Below are 21,819 nucleotides of genomic sequence, written 5' to 3'. Positions count from 1 at the left end.
TTTCTGTTTCCTACTTCAGGTATTGAGACCTGGTGTTTTATGGTTTCTCAGGAATTTGAATGATCCAGACTTTAATCCTGTGCAGGAAATGATTCATTTGCCTATTTATAGACATCTCAGGAGGTTTATCTTATCAGTGGTAAGGACTTTTTTTCTTTCCAAATAAATTTTTGAGCATTTTATATGTTCATTCCGATGTATGCTACTGCATATTTGAGGAAAAATATTTTAATCATGAAGGTGATTAAACACTGGAAGAGGTTGCCAACAGAATCTAGGTCTTTTGAGACACTCAGAACTCAGGATAAGGTTCTGAACAACGTGATAAGCCAAGTATGTTCAGAGTACAGGATTATTAGGGTAGTTTGTCTATAGAGGTCCCTTCCAAACCAAGTTCCTCTGTGATGTCATCTTATGCAAAGTCACGGGAGATGTTTGTGTATTCAGACATGTTTATTATCATGGATATTGTAAATCGATTGATGCACTTAGTTATTGGATTAAACATTGTGCTTCCAGTTTGGCTTAAATAGTGCAGCAGGGATAGGATAACTTTCTAATTAACTTTTGGGTTAGATTATGCTCATCTAGCCAGTGTTGTCTGTTTCCAGATTATCATGAACGTTTTTTGCCTTTTGCTTCTTTGTCTGAAGTCTGCCTAGCATACAGTGAGGAAAGAGTTTCAGTTTGTCTTAACATAAATGTCACGTCTGCTGTAAAAATTGATACACCAGAAACTGTTATTTGACATGCTGTACACATACACCGGAAGTGCTTTGAGCAGCAAAAATTCGTAGAAGCATTTTTGCTCTATTAGAGAGCCCTTCAGTACATGAAAGGAGCTGACCTGTCCATCCTTCACAGAGTATTTTCTCTGTAGATAATCATAATGCTGGCTGAAACTGAGTTGCAGCAAGTGAGCTAAATGTAAGCAAGTATTTTGCTTGTTAATAAAGGTCTTAGCAATATGTTCTCAGATTGTGTTGGAACTGACAGTTATTTGAACTTAACAGTTTGATTCGCTTAACTAATTAATTCAGATTTTACCAGCTTCGTGCTAGAATATGAGCCTCAGAATGGTGGTTTTTCACAGCTTACCATTGCAAAAAAAGTGATGGTTTTCAAGTTGTGTTTCTTTCTCAGTATTTGTAAGAAATTTCTTGTATAGAACAGACTATTAAGTTTCAAGAAGACTGGGATTTGGTTGTTCTTTGGTTGTATTTAAACAGATCTTTTTTGCATTCTTAGTCTCTTGTGGTGTATGAAGTTAAGAATGTTTAAAATGTACTTAATTTTTAACCTGGTTAATTAAGGAACCAGTGCATGGTTTTTATGCACCTGATCTCCCCAAGTAAATTTGGATCCTTCAGCTAATTAAAGATGTGAGGAGATAGAAATGGAAAGATCTTCCAGGTGCCTACAAGGAACTTGAAAATTCAGCCACCAAGAGAGGAATCCAAAATTAGCAGTGCTAGTGCTGTGGGTGCGGGAAGTAGGTAGAACTGTGGCCACAGTGCCATCGTACCTGTAGTGTTTTGTCTGCAATGGAATTAATTTTCCTCATTGCAACCCTTGGCCTTCTATGCTTTGTATTGGTGGCTGAAACAGTGTTGCTAACACACTGGTTTTGGCTGTAACTGAACAATGCTTGCACAAGGTCAAGGATTTTCCTCTTTCCTTGTCTGCCCTGCTCACCCCTCCAACAAATAAGCTGGGAGTTAAGAGTATCTGGTTCAGCTGACCCAAACTGACCTAATAGGTATTCCATACCGTATGACATTGTGCTCAGCAGTGAAAGCTGAGAGGGAAAGGAGGAGGGAAGGATGCCATTTGTGGTTATGGCATTTGTCTTGCTCAGCAGCCATTAGCACTTGCTGTGCCTCTGCTTTCCAGGAAGGCTCTAGTCATCTGCCTTCTGATGGGAAGTAGTGACTGAATTCCTCTTTTTGTTTTGCTTGCAAACACAGCTTTCCCTTTCTCTATCATTATCTCAGTCAAGTTTTCTTGCCTTTCTTCTATTTTCTCCCCATTCAGCCAGTGAGGGGAATGAACGAGCAGCTGGGTAGACATTTGGCTGTTAGCCAGGGCTAACCCTACCACATATAGGAAACATGTCAGACAGATGAGTGGGAAACTGCATTTGGTTATTTCTGCTATTTGGACTAACTTACTTAACGTCCTTGTTGCAGATTGTCTTTGGATCAATTGTACTGCTCATGCTCTGGCTTCCCATACGCATTATTAAGTATCTCCTGCCTAACTTTCTTCCATATAATGTTATGCTCTACAGGTAAGCATTTAATTCTAAAAAGGTAATTTATATAGTCTTCCTCTTTGGAGGAAGTATTTTGTGTCTTTTCAATTGATTTCATTGCTCTAGGAAAGTAAACAGATAAAGGATGTGGATACATCATCCAGTTTGTGGGGGAAAAATAAAAGCTACTAAGAACAGCTTATAGGCATTCTGTATTACTTTTGTAATTTTTTTTTTTACGTTCTTTCTACACCTTCAAAACACTTCCCATTCAGCTTTTGATAGTGAAGTTGTTGCCATGTTTTTTTTTCACATTCATTCCTGATTATCGCTGCTTCAGGAATAAAAGAATATCTGTAGCTGCATATCTTTATAGTCATAGCATTGTTTCTGTTTCTAAATAATAATCGAAACAGCAATGCTAGAAGCAAGTAGATTAAATCAGAGAATGTGGTTTGCTCTTCTTTCTTGACAGTTTTCTTACATTTCTTGTGCACCTAGGTCTGTAAACACTCAGGGACCTGTATGTAAGGAAAAATATTTACAAAAACCTAAGAATTTTTCCTGTTGGCATCCAATATAGTTTTTTGTTGTGGTGGTCTTAGTATGGTTCAGTGTAAAAGATTACTGTCAGAATGTTCCTTATGTTTGATTTCCTGCTCTTGCCATTGTTTCTAGTGATGCTCCAGTAAGTGAACTTTCCCTAGAGCTCCTGTTACTTCAGGTGGTGCTTCCAGCTTTGTTAGAACAAGGACATACCCGACAGTGGTTGAAAGGTCTTGTGCGAGCATGGACAGTTTCTGCTGGGTACTTGCTGTAAGTACAGAAAGCCAAAATCAACCACAAGCATTGTATCCAGCTTAGCCTTTTCCCATGCTTTCAGGGGAGTTACCCTAACAAGTAACTGTAATAGCTATTTTACAGATAAACGTGATGACAAACTTCTTTAGTGATTTCGTAGATCACTGTAGTAAAAAAAAAAAAAACAAAACTATAGAGGTATGACTAACAGCTTGTTAAGTTCCTATTATACTGAAAAATTAGAGGTTAAGTGTCAGCGCAGTGTTTGCATGAGCCATCTAAGTAAAATTCATGTGCACATCTTGTATTTCCTACTACAAAAAAAAAAGAGAAAAAAATATTTAGAATGTTAAACTGAAAAAAAATAATATCTTTAAACTGTGGATTTTAAAATTAAAAGTTCAGTCTCTAAAGAAGACTAAAACTCTATCTTTGTCAGCTAAAATATACAAAGTCTGCCTTTAATTTAGGCAGACAGGTGGAATTTTAGCACTTGAAGTTATTTTTTAGTTCATATGGTGTTTGACCAGGTAGACCAAAAAAGAATGAATGTTGATTTTTGTTTCTATAAAGTTTTAAAAGTGACTTCAATGTATATGGCATTATCCCACCATGTCTTACTCATTATGGATTGTGCCATTAGGATGAAGATCTGTTTTTTCCTGAGATATGTCTGAGACTGAAAAAATCAATAAAATATTTTATTTTATTGTACTACAATCCAAAATACTTACTTTTGCTTCTCATAACAGCTCTGTCCACCCATGTTCTCTTAGTTTACATTTTGAAAACTTCTTTTTAAATTAATTTGTCTATGTTTTCATCGTGTTTAAGTATGATGAAAGAAGAGAATTTCAGAGATGATGATGATAGAAGTGGCTTTTCTTTCTCCACTTAGGCAGCTGCTAAGAACAATTGTGAAATATCTCCAGGAGTTACAGTTTAGCAATGTAAAAATGTTTCAATTGTCTGTCAATAGAGTATTTGCATGCATCTTGCTACTAAAGCTGAGGAAAATTAACTCTTAATGTTCATATTGGGTTTTTGGGGTTTTTAATCAGACTTAAATATCTATTTGCTAATGATATATGCAGGAAATACCAATAGAATACTTTCAAAAGTAGATTTAGTCCTCCTGGAATTGATGTTCTTATAAAATGAGCAATTCAAAATCTTCTTGAAAGACTTTCCCTGACTCAGTTTAGCTTTGAAGACTGTTGCTTCCAATAAAACTTGTAGCAGTAAGGTAAATGCCATCAACTGAGCTGCCTGCTTACACAAATTGAAATACTGATTCAATTTTTCTTTTATATGCACAACTTTAATACCAGATGTTATTTTCGAAGCAGTCAAACATGTAACTGATCTTTCTTTGTGGCTGTATTCCCACTTGTACTGGTTTGGGGCCAGACAGATCCTCTCTTGCCCCAGGAAGGACAAAGGAATGAGACTCACACAAACGGATTGGAGAGTGATGGAAAGTTTAAATGGAAAAGCGATTGGTGAAGCTACAGAAAACTACAAAGGATAGTGCCAAAGAGTATCCCAAAGTGTACAGAACCCCTCACAGAATTCCCAAAGGCTTCCCTATCTTCCCTTCCTCCCACCTGAGGGTCTACCTAAACCCCCAGGGCTCTTTCTTCCCCCCCTTCTCCCACTGCTAGGCGAGTCTCAGGCTGGCCAGGTCTGAGACTGCCCCCCCTCCATTCTCCTCCTGGCATTAGGCCTAGACAGAGGCCTAAGTGGCCTTGAGGATACTGCCCCGGCATTACCCGATAAGAGAGGACATCTCCCATGGGAGCAGAGAGGGAAGAAAGAGGAAGAGAATGGCTTTGCAGATGGACTTAGAGGGCGCAGGATTTATGGGTAGAAATACGTCGTTTCCTGTGTCCACCCCTATTGGGTGGGCACCCGGGACACCAGAGGTGTAATTTATGTGGCAGTGGCAGAGGGCACCCAGCCTAAACTGCCACATTGCACCCCTTATTTCATACCCATAATTCCTGCACCCAAAACATATCATCAAATCAGAAACAATCCTTAGATGACATGTCTGGCAAAGTCCAGGTCCTCATCTGGGCATCCTTCCGAAGAGTCTCTCCTTCGGGCTTAGGTAACAGTTCCAGTTCATTCCAGCTCTTCTCCCTCATCCTGTGGAACCTCCCAGCAACCCAGAGTTCATTTTTCTGCCCGGTGAACTCTTCGTGGATCCGATGGACATCCTGGCCACCTGCAAACAACCTCATAACTTCTCAATCAAACATCTATCTCCATCCACTCAAGCGGCACGTTTCCACCCCTCGGAGCAATCGAGTCAGAACAATCAGGCTCCTCGACTCGACTCCTTCCACCCCTTGCAGGCAACAGCACGCTGAGACTTTCCAAAGCTGCACGGACCTTTCCCAAGCCCAGTGCTGACCGCTTCCAGCAGCGGCCCGAGGCTACACGGATGCACACCGCGCGCAGGCACATTGCTCCCCCTGAGCGTACGCATGCCGAGGCATGGAGGCATCCGGCTACACAGCCCTCCCCCGGAGAGGGAGTGGCTGCACCGCAACCCACCGAGAAGAGAGGCGGAGCCAGGTGCTAGGCGCCATTTTCGGAACGCGTCCGAAAATCAGGGGAGAGATAACAGCGGCCATTGCCCGATATACGGAACGACAGAGCCGCTGTCGTCCCTGCAGCCGCGGTACAGATCAAAACCGCCACCACCCCTCAGGCCACAAGAGCGGCTTTTCCAGCCAAAGCTACACTCGCTCCCTGGGCCCTCGGAAGCAGCTTTTGAACTGGAGCCACCGCCCGCCTTCTTGAGTTGCGGGAGCCACCGCTCACCTCCCGCTGCGGCTAGCCCCCACCGCCGCGGGACAAGCCGACCCTGGTCTGCTTCCGACTGTCCCTCCCCCTTCCTCAGCTCCGCGCCTCTCTGCTCGCCGCTGGTGCCGCGGGGAGCAAAAGGGAAAGGGACAGGCACCGCATTCTTAAGCTTTCCCCAATGCCTGTAGCTGTAGCGTCGCCGCTGCCGCCTTAGAACAGCAGACGGGATTCTACATCACAGCCACGCACCAGGGTGTCCCCTTGGAACCCATAAAATGCCCACATGGTCGCCCCAGCACAAAGCCTTGAGCCCAGCCACCAAAACCAACAACGCCCAGATATCCATTTTAACTTCTCCACCCCTGCACTTCTCCAATCCAATTTGCAGAGTTCAGCACAGGAACCATCCTCTGCTACCAAAAATCTGTACTGTTTTGGGGCCAGACAGATCCTCTCTTGCCCCGAAAGGACAAAAGAATGAGACTCACACAAACGGATTGGAGAGCGATGGAAAGTTTAAATGGAAAAGCGATTGGTGAAGCTACAGAAAACTACAAAGGATAGTGCCAAAGAGTATCCCAAAGCATACAGAACCCCTCACAGAATTCCCAAAGGCTTCCCTATCCTCCCTTCCTCTCACCTGAGGGTCTACCCAAAACCCCCAGGGCTCTTTCTTTCCCCCCTTCTCCCACTGCTAGGCGAGTCTCAGGCTGGCCAGGTCTGAGACTGCCCCCCTTCCATTCTCCTCCTGGCATTAGGCCTAGACAGAGGCCTAAGTGGCCTTGAGGATACTGCCCCGGCATTACCCGATAAGAGAAAGCATCTCCCATGGGAGCAGAGAGGGAAGAAAGAGGAAGAGAATGGCTTTGCAGATGGACTTAGAGGGCGTAGGATTTATGGGTAGAAATACGTCGTTTCCTGTGTCCACCCCTATTGGGTGGGCACCCGGGACACCAGAGGTGTAATTTATGTGGCAGTGGCAGAGGGCACCCAGCCTAAACTGCCACACCACTGTTCTAATCTGCATCCACATTAGCATTTTTCTTGTGTTTAGGATGCATTATCAGAAAATAGTTTACTATATCAAGATTCTGTCAATATTTACTGTGAGTATAAGTACTTACTCTGATTAGACCTGTCTTCTGTAAGATTGTCTTTAATATCAAGCAGAGCAAATATGAAATTTTAACTGTTGACAGGGATCTCCATTCTTACCTACTTGGTGACCAGGAAGAGAATGAAAATAATGCAAACCAGCAGCCTAACAACCATCATGCTCGCAATAATAACGCCATTCCAGTTGTGGGAGAAGGTCTTCATGCAGCCCATCAAGCCATACTTCAACAAGGAGGACCTGTGGGTTTCCAGCCTTACCGCAGGCCTTTAAAATTCCCACTTAGGGTATGTATACCCAACATGTTAAGAGAAAAGGGAAACACATTTGAAAAATGGGTATCTTTTTTTTTTTTTTATGAGAAAGATTTGGCCCACCTATTATGAAGAGTCAAATGGTGGGTCATGTTGGTTTTGCTTTGTAGTTTGCATCTTTTTTAAAAATAGACTGTCAGTTACTCCTACATACAGCCTTCCCTCACTCCCTAACTTACAACCTTCAATTACCGTTTTATGTTTAGATCTTGTGTATGCTGTGTATTGTGCATTTTCACATCTCTTTGCCTATTGGATAGTGATGGAGAGAAATATACTAACCTCCCAGCAAACAGGTAGTTCAGGAGTATCTCTAACAAGGCACAGCTTTCAAGAGGGCATATGTCAGCCTTCTAGCTGAAGTGTATTTTAAACTTGTTTTGTTTTGTTCAGAAATTAAATTGAGAACTTCTAGCACATCTATACTAAACATAGAAAGGAGTTAATACCTGAAAGATCTCAATCCATACCACTAGTAATTAAATGTTGTTGGCAAATGCTGAACTTTATAGAATAGTATATATGTCAAACTAGGTAAACTGTTTTGTTGTTACTAGAACTTGGAGTTAATCAAATACAAACTTAAACACAGCTCATTTACAATGGTATCAGGTGTAGCTCAAGAATGGTAGTAATGGCTAAAGGTAGAAGGTGTAGGTTTGCTGCTGAAGTTTCCTTAGAATGCTTAAAATTCACCAGAATTTTCATTACAAAGTACAAAGTAAAATGCTCTTTTTCTCTAGAAATCTCAGAACTGTAACCAAATTTGAATATATTTTACACTTTCACAGCTATTGAACTTCTGAGTGTTTGAAGTTGGGGCTTTTGGAGGCAGGGTGGGGAGTGGAGTTTATCCCCTCCACTGCTGTTTTTACCCTTTAAAATGTCTTTCTACAGGGATTTATGTGCTACAGCACCGTTGTAGAGGAAACAGTGGAAGTAGCTCAGAGATGATAGGCTAGAAAAGCAGAATGAATTTGCCCATCTCATAGCAGCTACTGCTACCTGAGTTTGGTCGTAACAGGAAGTCAAAGCATACTCTGAGACCAATTCAGTCTAGCATAAATATGCCCTTACTGCTGAAAGGAGTGGTGCTAGTTTTCTTTCCATGGTAACTGCTGCTCCTTTTTTGCCTTTTTAGCATGAATGCCTGTGCTAGAACAGACAGGGAGCTGGAACAGGAAACTGATCCAGCTGAAAACTGAGGTAGTCTGCAGAAGACATTAGTTGGGCATTTGAAAATTCAGATAAGACTTTATAGCATTATTTTAAAAGCAGATATGATACTTGTGACATTTTCACTTGGACTGAGTCCTCATTGTAGCTCATTTGCCATTTTGGAATAATATTTTTGATGTGGAATTTTGGAGAGAGAAGAGCTGTCCTTGTAATATCTTTGACTCTGCATGTATTATGGTCCCTCTCAGAGCTGTTTCTGTGATACAAGTGACTAGCAGCCTGGTTACTGTTTAGGTTAAAGCAAGTCAACCACGCATTCTGCACTATTGAGAAGTTTCTTTGTCCAGTTGTCAGCTATTCTGGTTTTCTTCTTTCTGTCATTTGGGGTCTCTAACCCTAAAGACGGTATACTGTGTGAAAAAGGGTATGTGGCTGTCACCTGGCAAGCAGCTGGGTATTGTGGAATCGTATCACTTCCTGCAGGATAACATCTACAAAATCACAAGATTTTCCTTTCATTAAGCAGTGACGAAGATCCTAACTTAGAGATGAGACTTATCTACATGGTCTCCAAAAGTCTCATCAAGGAAAATGCATTACAGATTCCATCTTCTCTCAGAAGTCTATTGTATTAAGGTGTTAGTTTTCACATAGTAAGCTTGCTTGTTTCATGGCTATGAGGATTAGTGAAGCAGATCTTCATGGTACGTAATGCTTGAGACCATTCAAATATTTAAAGAAGTCAACTACCTGAGAATTCTCTGATGAGATGTAAATATGACTAAGGAGCCACCAGTCTAGCTGTCAGCTGCTGGTCACATAAACCTGAGGACATCTGGAAGAATTTTCTCAGCAAGGTTTTCCTAATTCTAAAACCACTGTCTTGCTTATCTGAGATGCACAGCTAGTAACCATTCAGGGTTTTTTTAACGTGACATAACAAAAACTTTCATTCATTCTAGATTCAGAGGTTAATTTTTACTGTTGTGACAGCTGATCTGAAATCTTACAAGAAATACACAACACCATAGGTGTGCTGCATGTACTTTGAATAGGTTTCTTATCACTGATTTATTCAGTTAGTATTTGAACACTCTAGCTTAGCTGCTTTTCTGGGATAATTGTTTGTTTGTTTCGTAGTTTGTTTCGGTTTTTGTGTGTTTCTGTTGGGTTGTGGGGTTTTGCTTTGGTTCAGTAACTTGCTTGAAACTGTTTTTCTTTTTTTTATTTCAGATATTTCTTTTGATTGTTTTTATGTGCATAACATTACTGATCGCTAGTCTTATCTGCCTTACCTTACCAGGTAAGTCTATCATAAAACTTCAATAGAAAAGAGCCCAGCATGTTACCATACTGAACAAGGGCAGATGTTTTGAAAACATTGTTTAAAGTTAAAAGGAGAAAACATGGGTAATTGTCTAATTTTTAACGTTATATCCTCAAATAATTTAAATTCTAGATTATAATAATTGTATTCAAATGACAGAGATTGAAATTTCATTTTTGTTATAGAAAAATTTTCTTTTAAGGGCAGGACTCCCAAGTGTTGAGACAATCATTGTAGTAGAATTGAGAGGAAATAAGAATTGAAACTCTTGCACCTGATTTACCATTTAGAGAAGGAAAATACATAGGTTGTTACCAGGTCTCTTACAGTGTCTTCATTAAATATTCTGAAGGTCTCATTGCAACAGGTCACTAGGAGACCTTCAAGTAACATGCCTGCTGCTTCTCAAATGTACAAGTACTTAAACCAAAGCAAAACACTGTGTAGAGTTTTAAAAATAATTTTAAATAAATGGAGACATTTAAACTCACTTGAATTTTATAACCTGGATACCATACCTTTATCAACGACCTGGATGAGGGGATTGAGAGTACCCTCAGCATGTTCACTGATGATACAAAACTGGGGGGGTTGGCTGACACCCCCTCAGGCTGTGCAGCCATCCAACATGACCTGGACAGGCTGGAGAGCTGGGTGCAGGCAAACCTCATGAAGTTTAATAAGGACAAGTACAAGGTCCTACATCTGGGGAGAAGTAACAACAAGGCACCAGTACAGGCTAGGGGCTGCCCTGCTGGAAAGCAGCTCCACAGAGAATGACCTTGGAGTGCTGGTGGACAGCAAGTTCTCCATGGAACAACAATGTGCCCTTGTGGCCAAGAGAGCCAATGGGATCCTGGGATGTATCAAGAAAGCTGTGTCCATCAGGTCTAGGAAAGTTCTTCTACCTCTCTATTCCACCCTGGTAAGACCACACCTGGAATACTGTGTCCAATTTTTGGCTCCGCAGTTCAAGAGAGACGGAGACCTGCTGGAGAGAATCCAACAGAGAGCCACAAGGGTGATTAGGGGACTTGAGCATCTCCCCTGTGAAGAGAGACTGGGAGCCCTGGGGCTGTTTAGTCTGGAGAAGAGAAGACTGAGAGGGGATCTGATCAATGTCTATAAATATCTGTGGTGTGGGTGTGAAGTGGAGGGAGCCAGGTTCTTTTCAGTGATTCACAGTGATAAGACAAGGAACAATGGGTTCAAACTAGAACATAAGAGATTTCACTTCAACATGAGGAGAAACTTCTTTACAGTGAGGGTGACAAAGCAGTGGAACAGGCTCCCCAGAGGGGTTGTGGAGTCTCCTTCTCTGGAGACTTTCAAAACCCACCTGGATGCATTCCTGTGCAGACTACCCTAAGTGATCCTGCTCTGGCAGGGGGGTTGGACCTGATGATCTCTTGAGGTCCCTTCCAACTTCTGAAATACTGTGATACTGTGATACCGTAGTGTCATGGTATTTTTACCTCCTTGCATTGATGATCCTAAAGTCAATAATATGTCGAGATCAGTTTTGAATTTTGTGATGGTTTTAATAGTACATAAAATAATCCTTCTATAATACTAGTGAACGGAGGCTATTAAAAAATACAAAATGTAGCAAATGAGTCTCCCATTTTTTCTAGGAGACCTTCAGAAAGTCCCTATAAATAAGTGTCAAAAAATTATGAGATGCTGAAATAACCCAATCACTGCTCGTGAGATTTAAGTTCAAGTTTATACACTAATCCATTATTGCCTTTGCAATTATGAAGATTAGTGTTTAGGCTCTGAATAGTGCAGTATTCAGTGCTTTGCTTTGCTGTAGTTCAGATCACATTGCTGGTGTGATGAAATTTTAAGGAAAAAATAATAATTGTACATATATATTTGGCATCATCTATGTAACTATTTGCATAGTGCTTCACACATTCGTGCCTTATGGGTGTGGTACCAAAACACTGGTTTATGCTGAATGCTATTTGTGCATTTATATTTAAAAATACATTTGATTTTTTTTTTTTAATAGGCATCCTTCTTAATATATCAAAAAGCATTGCTCTGTTTAACAGTGTTTGTATTTTCAGTATTTGCTGGCCGCTGGTTAATGTCATTTTGGACGGGGGCTGCCAAAATCCATGAACTGTACACAGCTGCTTGTGGTCTTTATGTCTGTTGGCTAACTATCCGAGCAGTGACAGTGCTTGTTGCCTGGATGCCGCAGGGTCGTAGAGTGATTTTTCAGAAGGTCAAAGAATGGTCTCTCATGGTGAGTCTTGAGAAAAAAATTTTTACCAAATTATCAACAAAGTAGCTAACAAACTTCAATTTGCTTGCAGATTTTACTCTATAATGCATACTACTTTTTCTGACCGTTTTGAAGCTTTTACAGCTTACATTTTTATTGCATGGGCTAACTATTTTTGGAAGTGATTTGGCACAATGTTAAGCAATCAGTGTAAATAGATTTGCATATACATGTTTACATATGCATGCATGTTTTCTTCCTTTAAAAGTGGATATGTTGTATTATCCCCACATGTGATGTGTCCTCAAATACATTTGTTTTCACGTATAACTGGGAACTTAACTTTTACTCATTTAGCAACTTGGCATTATCAAATAAGCTGGTAAAGCTGATCGTTGATGATGAACGTGTCTCTACAAAGTAGCCAAACCAAAGCCAGACCATTGTGTTGTTCAAATTAATACTACAAAAGAAAATACCCTTTTTTAGTACAGGGACTTCAGATCCTCACCATGGCAACTGAGTTATGTCTCACCTTTTTATCTTAGTTTTGGTTTGATGATGTCTGTAATAGATTTGTGCTGAAGTATAGTGATTCTAAATGTTCGTAGGAAAAACGGTGTCTTGTGATGGACATGTTTTTGTGCTTACTGGAGTGTTACAGACAGAAAAGCAGTGTTTCATGTATTACTGTGTTTCCCAAATATCCATAATTTTTAGGAAATTTTAAGCTTAAGATAATTCATGCTGTTTTCTGGAGGTTATGTGGAACAGGACCCAGTCTTAACAACTTTTATTGCAAAACTATGTGTGTAATGAAAGTTCTTTCTGGGGGGGGTGTATATATATATATTTAATATATATTTTTTATATATATTTAATATATATTTTTAATATATATATATATATTTATATATATATATATTTAATATATATTATATATATATATATATATTTAATTAAAGGTCTGAGGTGTTTTGGTTTTTTTCTCCAGCATTACCTTTTTATGTAACTTAAGTTATATTTTGAAATTTAAATAAAGAATCCTCTGAGAAATATATTAATTAGATGGTTTGTGGTTTTAGATAATGAAGACATTAATAGTGGCTATACTGCTAGCTGGCGTTGTCCCACTTTTGCTCGGTCTTCTGTTTGAACTGGTCATCGTTGCACCTTTGAGAGTTCCTTTGGATCAAACACCTCTCTTCTATCCTTGGCAGGTCAGTTGCTCTGCTCCCGTTCTTCTGCTGCCATTGATGTATTTCTTTACTTAGAAGTAAGGAGTACGTGTTCTCATTTCATATTAGTTTGGTGTTTGAGTGGATACCTGCAGAGTATATTTATGTGTCAGAGAAAAGACAGCTAGTCTGCATGTGAGGACTGTAAACAAAGCTTAACCAAAGGGGTGTGCATAGGAATTTTGTGTACAAAAAGATTAACTTTTTGGGATGACATCAGAGTGCAGTTTTGGGTGGTAGAACTTTTTCAAAATACCACATTAGAGGGATTTGAGATGTGTTCCAAATTAACAAGGAGCTATTGAACTTGAGAGTAACTTCCATTTTTCACAAAAGCAAACAGTGTTATACAAAGGTTACATGCTTGAAGCAACTTTAACACTGACTTCTACTAACTTCTTAAATTTTAGACTGTATCTGGGGCAATAGACATTAGTACAAGCTGAGGTTTTTAAACTAATTGTTTGAAGAAAATATTTCCAAAGCAGTTCAAGAAAATTAACACTCTAAATATTACTAGTTCTGTAACTGTTTATTCTACATTGCCATCCTATATTTTGATTCTGGTTTTGGTGGGTTTTGTTGAAGAAACCTAAAACCAATCAATTGTCAACAATTCAAATTTAAAAGAAGAAAAAAATCCCTTGTTTCCTGACTTGTGTGAGCATCTTTGTATCTTGTTTCTCTTCTTTTTTTGAAGGAATCAAAATAACTTACTTCTAGGTAAATGTTACTAGTGTTAGTTACTTTGTACCAGAATACTTCTCACTTGCTTTCTTGTTTTCAGTAATGTAATGTTTTCATTTGTATTTGCTTTTGGTTTAATAGTAGTACCTAATTTTCATGGCTCCAGGGAGCTGAGTGTTTTACAAATGTCAGTTGAGATTGAGAGCTTTTTCTTTGGAGTTTACGGGTGACACCTCTTTTAAACAATGTCCCAAAGTAATTATCTTTCACTTACAAGTAATATTAACAAGTTGCTCTAAAAGCTTTGGTCAAACTGTTTAAAAATATGTATATGCTAATGATCTGGTTTTTTTTTAAATTAGGACTGGGCTCTTGGAGTTCTGCATGCCAAAATAATTGCTGCCATAACACTGATGGGTCCCCAGTGGTGGCTGAAAACTGTTATTGAACAGGTAGGAAAAATTGTCCATATGAATTATCTGTATAATACATTTTGAAATTTTTTTTTAATGTGACTCAGAAAATGGAGTTACTGTTGTAGTGATGGAGTAATTTGAGTAACTAAAACTCAACTAGTGTAGCCTAAACCATTAATGTATGCTTAACAATAAAACAACCTTCAGATCTGAAATCAAGAAAATGTTACATATATGCGGTTTTATTAGGTTTGTATCAAACTGAGAAATATCATTATTTCTTCAGATGAAATCATATGTGTCCAAATACTGGATATTATATATGTCCACCACTCAAGAACAGAGACTTTCTGCCCTCTCCAGAGCTGCAGAGATTCTCATTGATGACTGCATATAAAAGACGCCATTTCCCTTCCCCTTTTTCTGTGAGCAGTTTTGAGTCATATGGTCTGTTGCCTTCTTTGATGGAAGTAATTTTTTCTTGATTATAACCTTTAATTTCTACACCTGTTACCTCAATGAAGTATCTCAACTTTTCAGTCCTGCACTATGCATAATAGCTATGGCTCATGCCCTGAGCTCTGTACAAAAGGTGCCTCTCGCTTAAATCTAGCACCCAGCCCCACTTATTACACCATTTACTGATCACTTTATGTCACAGTGGAGAAATGTAGTCTTAGTTCTGTGATTACTTACATTTTGATGCATACCGTCGCTCTTCCCTCCAGTTCAGATGGTCTCTATGGCCCTGACATGTCAACTCTCCTGAGCCATCCTTAGAAATGGTTACATCCAGGCTGTGGGACAGAAGCCATTGTGTAGGTGTATGCAATAGCCATTTGAAAATTGTGGGTTTTCCCATGACTGATCTAGTCATGTTGAGACCTTAGCTCCTGGTACTAGTTGTAGAAACTGAAGAATTGTGGAGGTCCTGTCTTCAGGCAGAGACTCCACATTCAGAAGCTCTGGTCTGCCCAACCAAGTACAAAGTAAGATTGTTTTCTGCCTGTGTAATCAAATATAATAGGGTTGCTCTATTAGCCTACACAGGATCCTCTTTCAACAACACAAAATGATCCCAGTCACCCACAAAACTGCCATCCACAGCTCTGATGCTGCTTCAGCTGGCCTCTTCCACTTCCGCAAGTCACAACACACTTCCAGATTATATTGCTTTCCTGGGCACTATTTAAATTACTTCCTGGAGCCCTTGTGATGTAGATGGGTGCAGTTTTTCTTTCTTTGACTGTGATCATCATCATTTTCTTCCAATTAGGAACACCTGTGTCCTCTCAGAAGGAGAATTATGTAAAACCTTGTAATTTTTGCTGTAAGCAAAATGTATGGCTTGTCTGATTAATCTGTTGTATTTCTAACATGTTCTTCTCAGGTATATGCAAATGGGATTCGTAACATTGATTTACACTTCATAATCCATAAACTGGCGGCACCCGTAATTTCTGTTCTGTTACTTTCCCTGTGTGTACCATACATCATAGCTTCTGGCGTTGTACCTTTATTAGGTATGTATACGTTTAGAATACGTGTTTATCCTCTCATAGTTTAGAGCAATATAAATGTCTGTGGAAATAAAACTTCAAGCTTTTCACTATTTTTTAAAAATATCAACAAAACCCCACTGTACTGCAGGCAAGTGTAAATGCTTAAGGTTTGCTGTGTCTTCTTAAATGTTTGGGCGTTTCAAAGAAATGCAGTACATCATTCCGACTGGCTTTTTAATAAACTAGATGCAGAGTACATCAAGAATAGGGACTGTATAATATCTAACAGCAGAGCTGTAGTTGTCTAGCTAGTTTGGAAAAGGGATGATAAAGTCATTTCCTCTTTGGACAGTCAGCCTTTAATTTTAGTCTCCTTTGAGAAGCTGAACTGTGGACATATTTTCTGATTTGTCAGTTTCTAAAGGAAGCTTAGAACTGGTGAAATACTGGGTTTGTTTTAAGTTTTTCATTTGGTATTAAAATGAAAATTATAAATGCAGTTTATTTTTTCAGACTTTACTATCCCCTCATAATTGAGGAAAATAAGCAGAATAGTTAAGCTTTTTCATCAAGAGCTGTCTTTTGCCAATTAGTTATTATGTTAACATGATGTTCAAGAAGTCCCATTTTATTCTTCAATCTCTCACTTGAATGCAGCCTTCTGTAGTGTCAACTTTTTTCTGATACAAGGTATACAGAAGTCAATAAGCAAGCAGAGGTGGTAAGCCAAGGTTTTTTTCACTGTGTGTTTTCACTGTGTTAATGGAAGCTTTCAGCATTAATGCTGAAAAAAGAGCATCTGTTATGTTGGACCTCTGAGATAAATGGATGTGTTGTTTCACAGCCCTTCCACTGATGTTACAGCATAACAAAAAGTATAGAAGCCGGTACAGAAGCAGAAATGATTGAATTGCTTTCACAATGTTAGGTTATATGAGGGTTGTCTTGTTTTGCAGGAGTTACTGCTGAAATGCAAAACCTAGTTCAGAGACGAATTTATCCTTTTCTGCTTATGGTGGTGGTTTTGATGGGAATTCTCTCTTTCCAAGTCCGCCAGTTCAAGCGCCTTTATGAACACATTAAAAATGACAAGTGAGTATTTTTTTCCCCACTTCAAATTGTGATAACTTCAGGCTGAATTCAAGCATTGTAGATATTTGGGGTTGAAAGGGATTTTGAAAATCTTCTCTGAGGAAGAGCTAAACTGTCTTGGCAAATGTTTTGTCTGTCATTCAGCTAGGTAAACACAGGAATAAACTGTGTTTATGAATGGAAGACTCTCCCTTAAGTGTTTTAAAACAAATTAATTTGTCTTCCCCTCTGTAGTCTTGAAGGACAAGTGAATGTAATAATTAGGACATATCTGAAAGTAAAATCATGTCTCAATCTGCTGTTTATAAAACCGTTTCTCCAACTTTTTCTGCATATCTGTTTTTCTTATTCATTCTAGTCGTCAGTACAATTAACCTGTTAAAGAACTTCCAGTTGATTTGATAGTTCATCCTTAGGAAATTTTGTACTATTTTCTGATGTTTTCCCTAGTTACTGCTCTATATTACGCAGATGTGTTTTTTCTGGTTATCCTGCTTAGTTTCTAAGGGGATTTTGAGTTAATCTTCTTTTATTAGTTTGTGTTATCTTAATTATTGTGTGTGTTGGTTTTTTAGAAAAAAAAAGTGTTGGATCCCAGCAACTAGGCTTTCTAGGCTGCTTCTGTATTGAGAAGGCATTTGTTGTGTTCATGTCCTGAGTTACCCTAGAACAGTTTTGCTTTCCACTGACCGCAAAAGAAGCCAAACCTAAAACAAACTTTTCTGAATCTTAAATGTTAGGAAATTACTAATACATTGTTCAGTGCAAATGTGAAATTAATAGTGTGTAGAAACAGTAAGAATTGTATCTAAATAAACTCTCAGCAGACCAATTTATATTTTAACACCTTTTGTTTGATCAGCTGATTTATATCCTGTTCCCCACCTGCCTTTGTAATAGGTCCTGTAATATTTGAGCTACTGTAGTATGTATAGCTGGTATCAATATATACAAATGAGCTAAATGTTACTATCTTTCACACAGAACACATACTGAATTTTAGCTCACGTTAGTGTTTCAAGTTGCTTTACATGCAAAGATGTGAAAATAATCCAAGTGAAAATTACTTTAATGTTAAATGAACTTGTTAAATGCTATACCCATACTTGTAGACAATTTGTACAGCTTAAGTTAATGATCTCATTTTAGGAAGTAAGCAAATGTAGTCATGCTAGCCTGTGAAGATTTATGATTTAGAAATATACTGAAGTAAATCTTTCATGTAACAAATTTTAAAAATATGTACAAGAGTTGGTGACATTATAGAATGTACAAAAAAATATGATGGTTGTTTAGTTATGTTACCAGGAGAGAAGGAGCAGTGTTGAAAGTTTCTAAGGGAAATGACAGGTTTCAGGGGAAGAAATCCTATGGCTATGTGTAGAACCAGCATACAGATAGGAAATGACAGGTTCCAGGGCAAGAAATCTTAGGTGTACATGGCTACATGTAGAACCAGCATTCAGTTAGGAAGCAGGGAAAGGAATTTAGATGTCAAGAAGCAGGAGTCTGAAACAGTGATACAGAGGAGGAAAGGAATAATGTGAAATGTGGAAAAATCTGCTAAGCTGATGAGATGTTGAAATAGATATAAATAAACGAATCTTGCAGCCCTTAGGCCTGACAGAGAGTCAGGATATTTTCTCCCCCTTTTAAGAAAGATGGAGCAGCTGCAAAAATTCTTTCTTTACAATATTACTTTTTCCAACCAGGGTGATTTTCATATAGTACATTAGCAGAGCTAATCAGATGTTCAAGTGGCAGTGTTTCAGACACTGTGAAGATCCTCTTAAACATATGTTTGAGAGGGCAAAGGGGCTGGATATATAAATAATGCAGGCACACTTTTTATACATTATATCTTCATTCAGCTTATATATGTCTGAATTGTATTATTACCGAAGTTAAACACAAACTGTAATGCCTGTATTCCATTATGAAATGCACTCACTTTCAGGAAAAAAGGTGAGGATGGTTGAAGACCATTAAGAGGAGAATGATCACTTGTAGCATAACTTTTATCAAAATGAGAAAACTACTGAATCGAAGGACATAGAGTGGATTTGTTAATACAGAACTGTATTAACTTTTGTTAATTTCTCACTGCTTTTACTGTAATCCCAGGTACCTTGTTGGACAACGACTTGTGAATTACGAACGAAAGTCTGGTAAACAAGGCACATCAACAGCTCCACCTCAGTCTTCACAAGAATAAACGGTCATGCTAAACATCTTGACCTTCCCTTTGCCTTTACATGTCTTTTTTTCACAGACTTTTCTTCAGTCTTTGGATATCTCTCCCAATAATACCCTCAGCAGTGTTTTGGCTTCTGTTAGTAGTATGCAGGTAGCAGTTAAGGCTCTGCTCCTTATCTGCATTTTCTGATGTTATCAACACTGTCTGAGGCCTGTATATGTGTAAATAGAAGTATCCTGACACCCTAAAATGTTGGATTAAAAAGAATGTGCATTGTACATCTTTTTAAAAGTATATTAATTTATTAAATCTAGTTGTCACTTTATTTTGGACTGCTGTTCTGTTGACAATGTGCCACAAAGCAATAGTGTGAAGAGGCAAGATGTTTTTATAAAATCTGGAGCTTACTTTATGATGTTCATAACAATTCTTATTGTAGTAATATAGTACGATTTTTCATGACTGGAAAGGCCACACAGGAAATATCAAAAGTAGAGAATTGTCTTACAGTCAGCAATGAAGTGGCTGTGGTGAGAACATAATGAACTATGTATCTTGCTGTCAAGTCTTTTTTTTATTATTTTGTATAACACCAAAGCCGTTGTACATTTTTTCTATTGTTTGTTTTTCATGTGTCTGAGTTTGTAATATTGTACAGTTGCTGTTAAATCAAAAAAATATTTCCTCTTCTAAGAATTCAGATGTACTTGTTGAGGCTCAGCTGGATTTTTCTGTTTGGTTTGGGGCAAGAGGCTGGCTTTGGAAATCAGGATTTCCTGAATTAATAAGTAAAAGCTTTGCTAAGGCTGGATGACAGACGCACTTAAAGGTACCAAGAAAAATTCCATAGGCTCACAACTTAAATTCTAGCCAATTTATTATCAATAGTAGAGTTTTTTTAGGACCTCAAGAGGAGAGAGATAAAGTTCATCTGATATGTTTGCACAGAAACAGAGCATAGTGTTAAGTAATATTCTGACCTGGTCCTTACTTAAACAGCTTGGAAGCTTTTCCTGTGAGTTACCAAAGTTGCAAATTGCAATGGATTTTACATTGTGCAATTACTTTAAAAAAAAAAAAATCAACAACAACAAATCTTTCCTTACAGAATTGGCCATGATGAATTTTTATAGGAATAAGGCTGAGGAAGTGATTCATTACATATCATTTATTGCCTGTGGGGCAGGGAAATAAATGTGCTACGAAACAGGCAAGGAGAAGTTAGCTTTGGTGGTACAGTAGTGGTGTACTACTTGGCTACCTCTGACTCCAGCTGGTATTGAAGCTCGAGCATGTCTGTCACGGCAGCTCTTACCACTGGTGTAACCTCATTCAGGGCACAGTAGTCTGCTGTCAGTTTCCATTCTCCATTAGGCTTTCACACTTGCCAGGTGGGGCTGTTGAAGGTGAGCTGATCACCCCTTGGCTCTCCAGTCGAATCAGTCTATGAATGGGAATCAGGGAGTCTCAGTCTGTGTGATAGTGCTACCACTGTTATGGTAGCAATTGACACCTGTTCTTTAACCCTCATCAACCCCACCACCGAAGGGGTCTGAGAGACATCAGGCAAGATGGACAACTGTTTATTTCCCTCTGTCTCCAAAGTATCTATAACAAAGGCCCACTGCTATCTTTTGGGGTCCTTGAAATATCCTCTTCTGGTATAGTCTATACCATAGATGTTCTGCGCCAGTCACAGTGGGCTGTTTCAGCCGCTCATTCCTGGTTAGGCTTACCTCAGCTTCCACTGTGCTTAGCTATTGGGATTCCCCTGTCACCCAGAAATATAGGTGGGGTTTAGCCCTGTATAGTTTGATAGCATTAGGCCACACTGTGCACCAGTATCTACCACAGCCTTCTACTCCTGTGGGCCTGACATGCCTCACCATTAGATCCACACAGTCCAGTAAACCTGACTGTCGGGCACCTCCAGTCCTGATCAGAATCACTCACTTCTTGTGAACATGACTTGAGCATTCCTTAAAGAGAACAGAAGTAAAAGCATTTCTACTCTGGTGAATTTTCCACTGGAAACTGGAGCAGTGTTTTCCCTTGAGAATCCCCTTTTCTGATTGGCTTCTCTCACATCTCATACTTGTGCAGCTAGAATTGAAGTTGGTTTTACATCCCATTCCGTCATGTCTTTTCCACGCTCACACAGGTAAAACCACAGGTTTCCTTGTGGTGAATACCTCCCCGTTTCTCTCTTGGGCAGGGGAGCATGTAATTCTAATAGCTGAGATACATGATCATACAGGTGGGGAATAGAACATGTCCTATTTGAATTGATGACACTCCTGGGACAGGTCCTCCATGGTTGAAACACAAGACTGTAGGAAGGAAGAGAGGCTTCCCTTGTATTTCAAGAGCTGGCCAGCCAATTCATCCACCATTTGTCTCTGGCTGCCTTTGTAGGACAAGAGGTTGGCATATGATGATATGCTACATAGGAACTTCTACCACGTGGGTCATCAGGATCTGAAGGTGCCTGCTTGTCATTCTGATCATTATAAATCACCTCCAGCACAGTTAATTCTCTCAGGTACTAGATACCTTTCTCTGTGATGGTCCACATGCCTAGGTGACATCATCTTCCTTGAAGGGGTACCTTTGCTTCATGCCTGACAGAAGCTGCCTTCAGGGGCTAG

The 21,819-nt window shown here is 39.2% G+C and overlaps 1 protein-coding gene across 2 annotated transcripts in view; it reads left to right on the top strand.

The window, feature by feature from the left end:
- Positions 1-19,775, top strand: part of MARCHF6 (membrane associated ring-CH-type finger 6) — a 46,598-nt gene extending 26,823 nt beyond the window's left edge. For both annotated transcript variants that reach the window (XM_054381911.1, XM_054381910.1), the window contains 11 exons: positions 20-139; positions 2,190-2,290; positions 2,933-3,070; positions 7,069-7,270; positions 9,710-9,779; positions 11,879-12,060; positions 13,125-13,259; positions 14,327-14,416; positions 15,771-15,903; positions 16,839-16,974; positions 19,099-19,775. In XM_054381911.1, the coding sequence (XP_054237886.1) occupies positions 20-139; positions 2,190-2,290; positions 2,933-3,070; positions 7,069-7,270; positions 9,710-9,779; positions 11,879-12,060; positions 13,125-13,259; positions 14,327-14,416; positions 15,771-15,903; positions 16,839-16,974; positions 19,099-19,189 (1,398 nt within the window). In that variant the 3' untranslated portion in view covers positions 19,190-19,775. The remainder of the gene's footprint in view (positions 1-19; positions 140-2,189; positions 2,291-2,932; positions 3,071-7,068; positions 7,271-9,709; positions 9,780-11,878; positions 12,061-13,124; positions 13,260-14,326; positions 14,417-15,770; positions 15,904-16,838; positions 16,975-19,098) is intronic.
- The last annotated feature ends 2,044 nt before the right edge of the window (positions 19,776-21,819 follow it).

Source organism: Indicator indicator, chromosome 6, assembly GCF_027791375.1.
Source record: "Indicator indicator isolate 239-I01 chromosome 6, UM_Iind_1.1, whole genome shotgun sequence".
In the NCBI taxonomy this organism is placed as follows: domain Eukaryota; kingdom Metazoa; phylum Chordata; class Aves; order Piciformes; family Indicatoridae; genus Indicator; species Indicator indicator.
The sequence above is the reverse complement of the archived record's forward strand: the minus strand, read 5'-3'. Positions and strand labels throughout refer to the sequence as shown.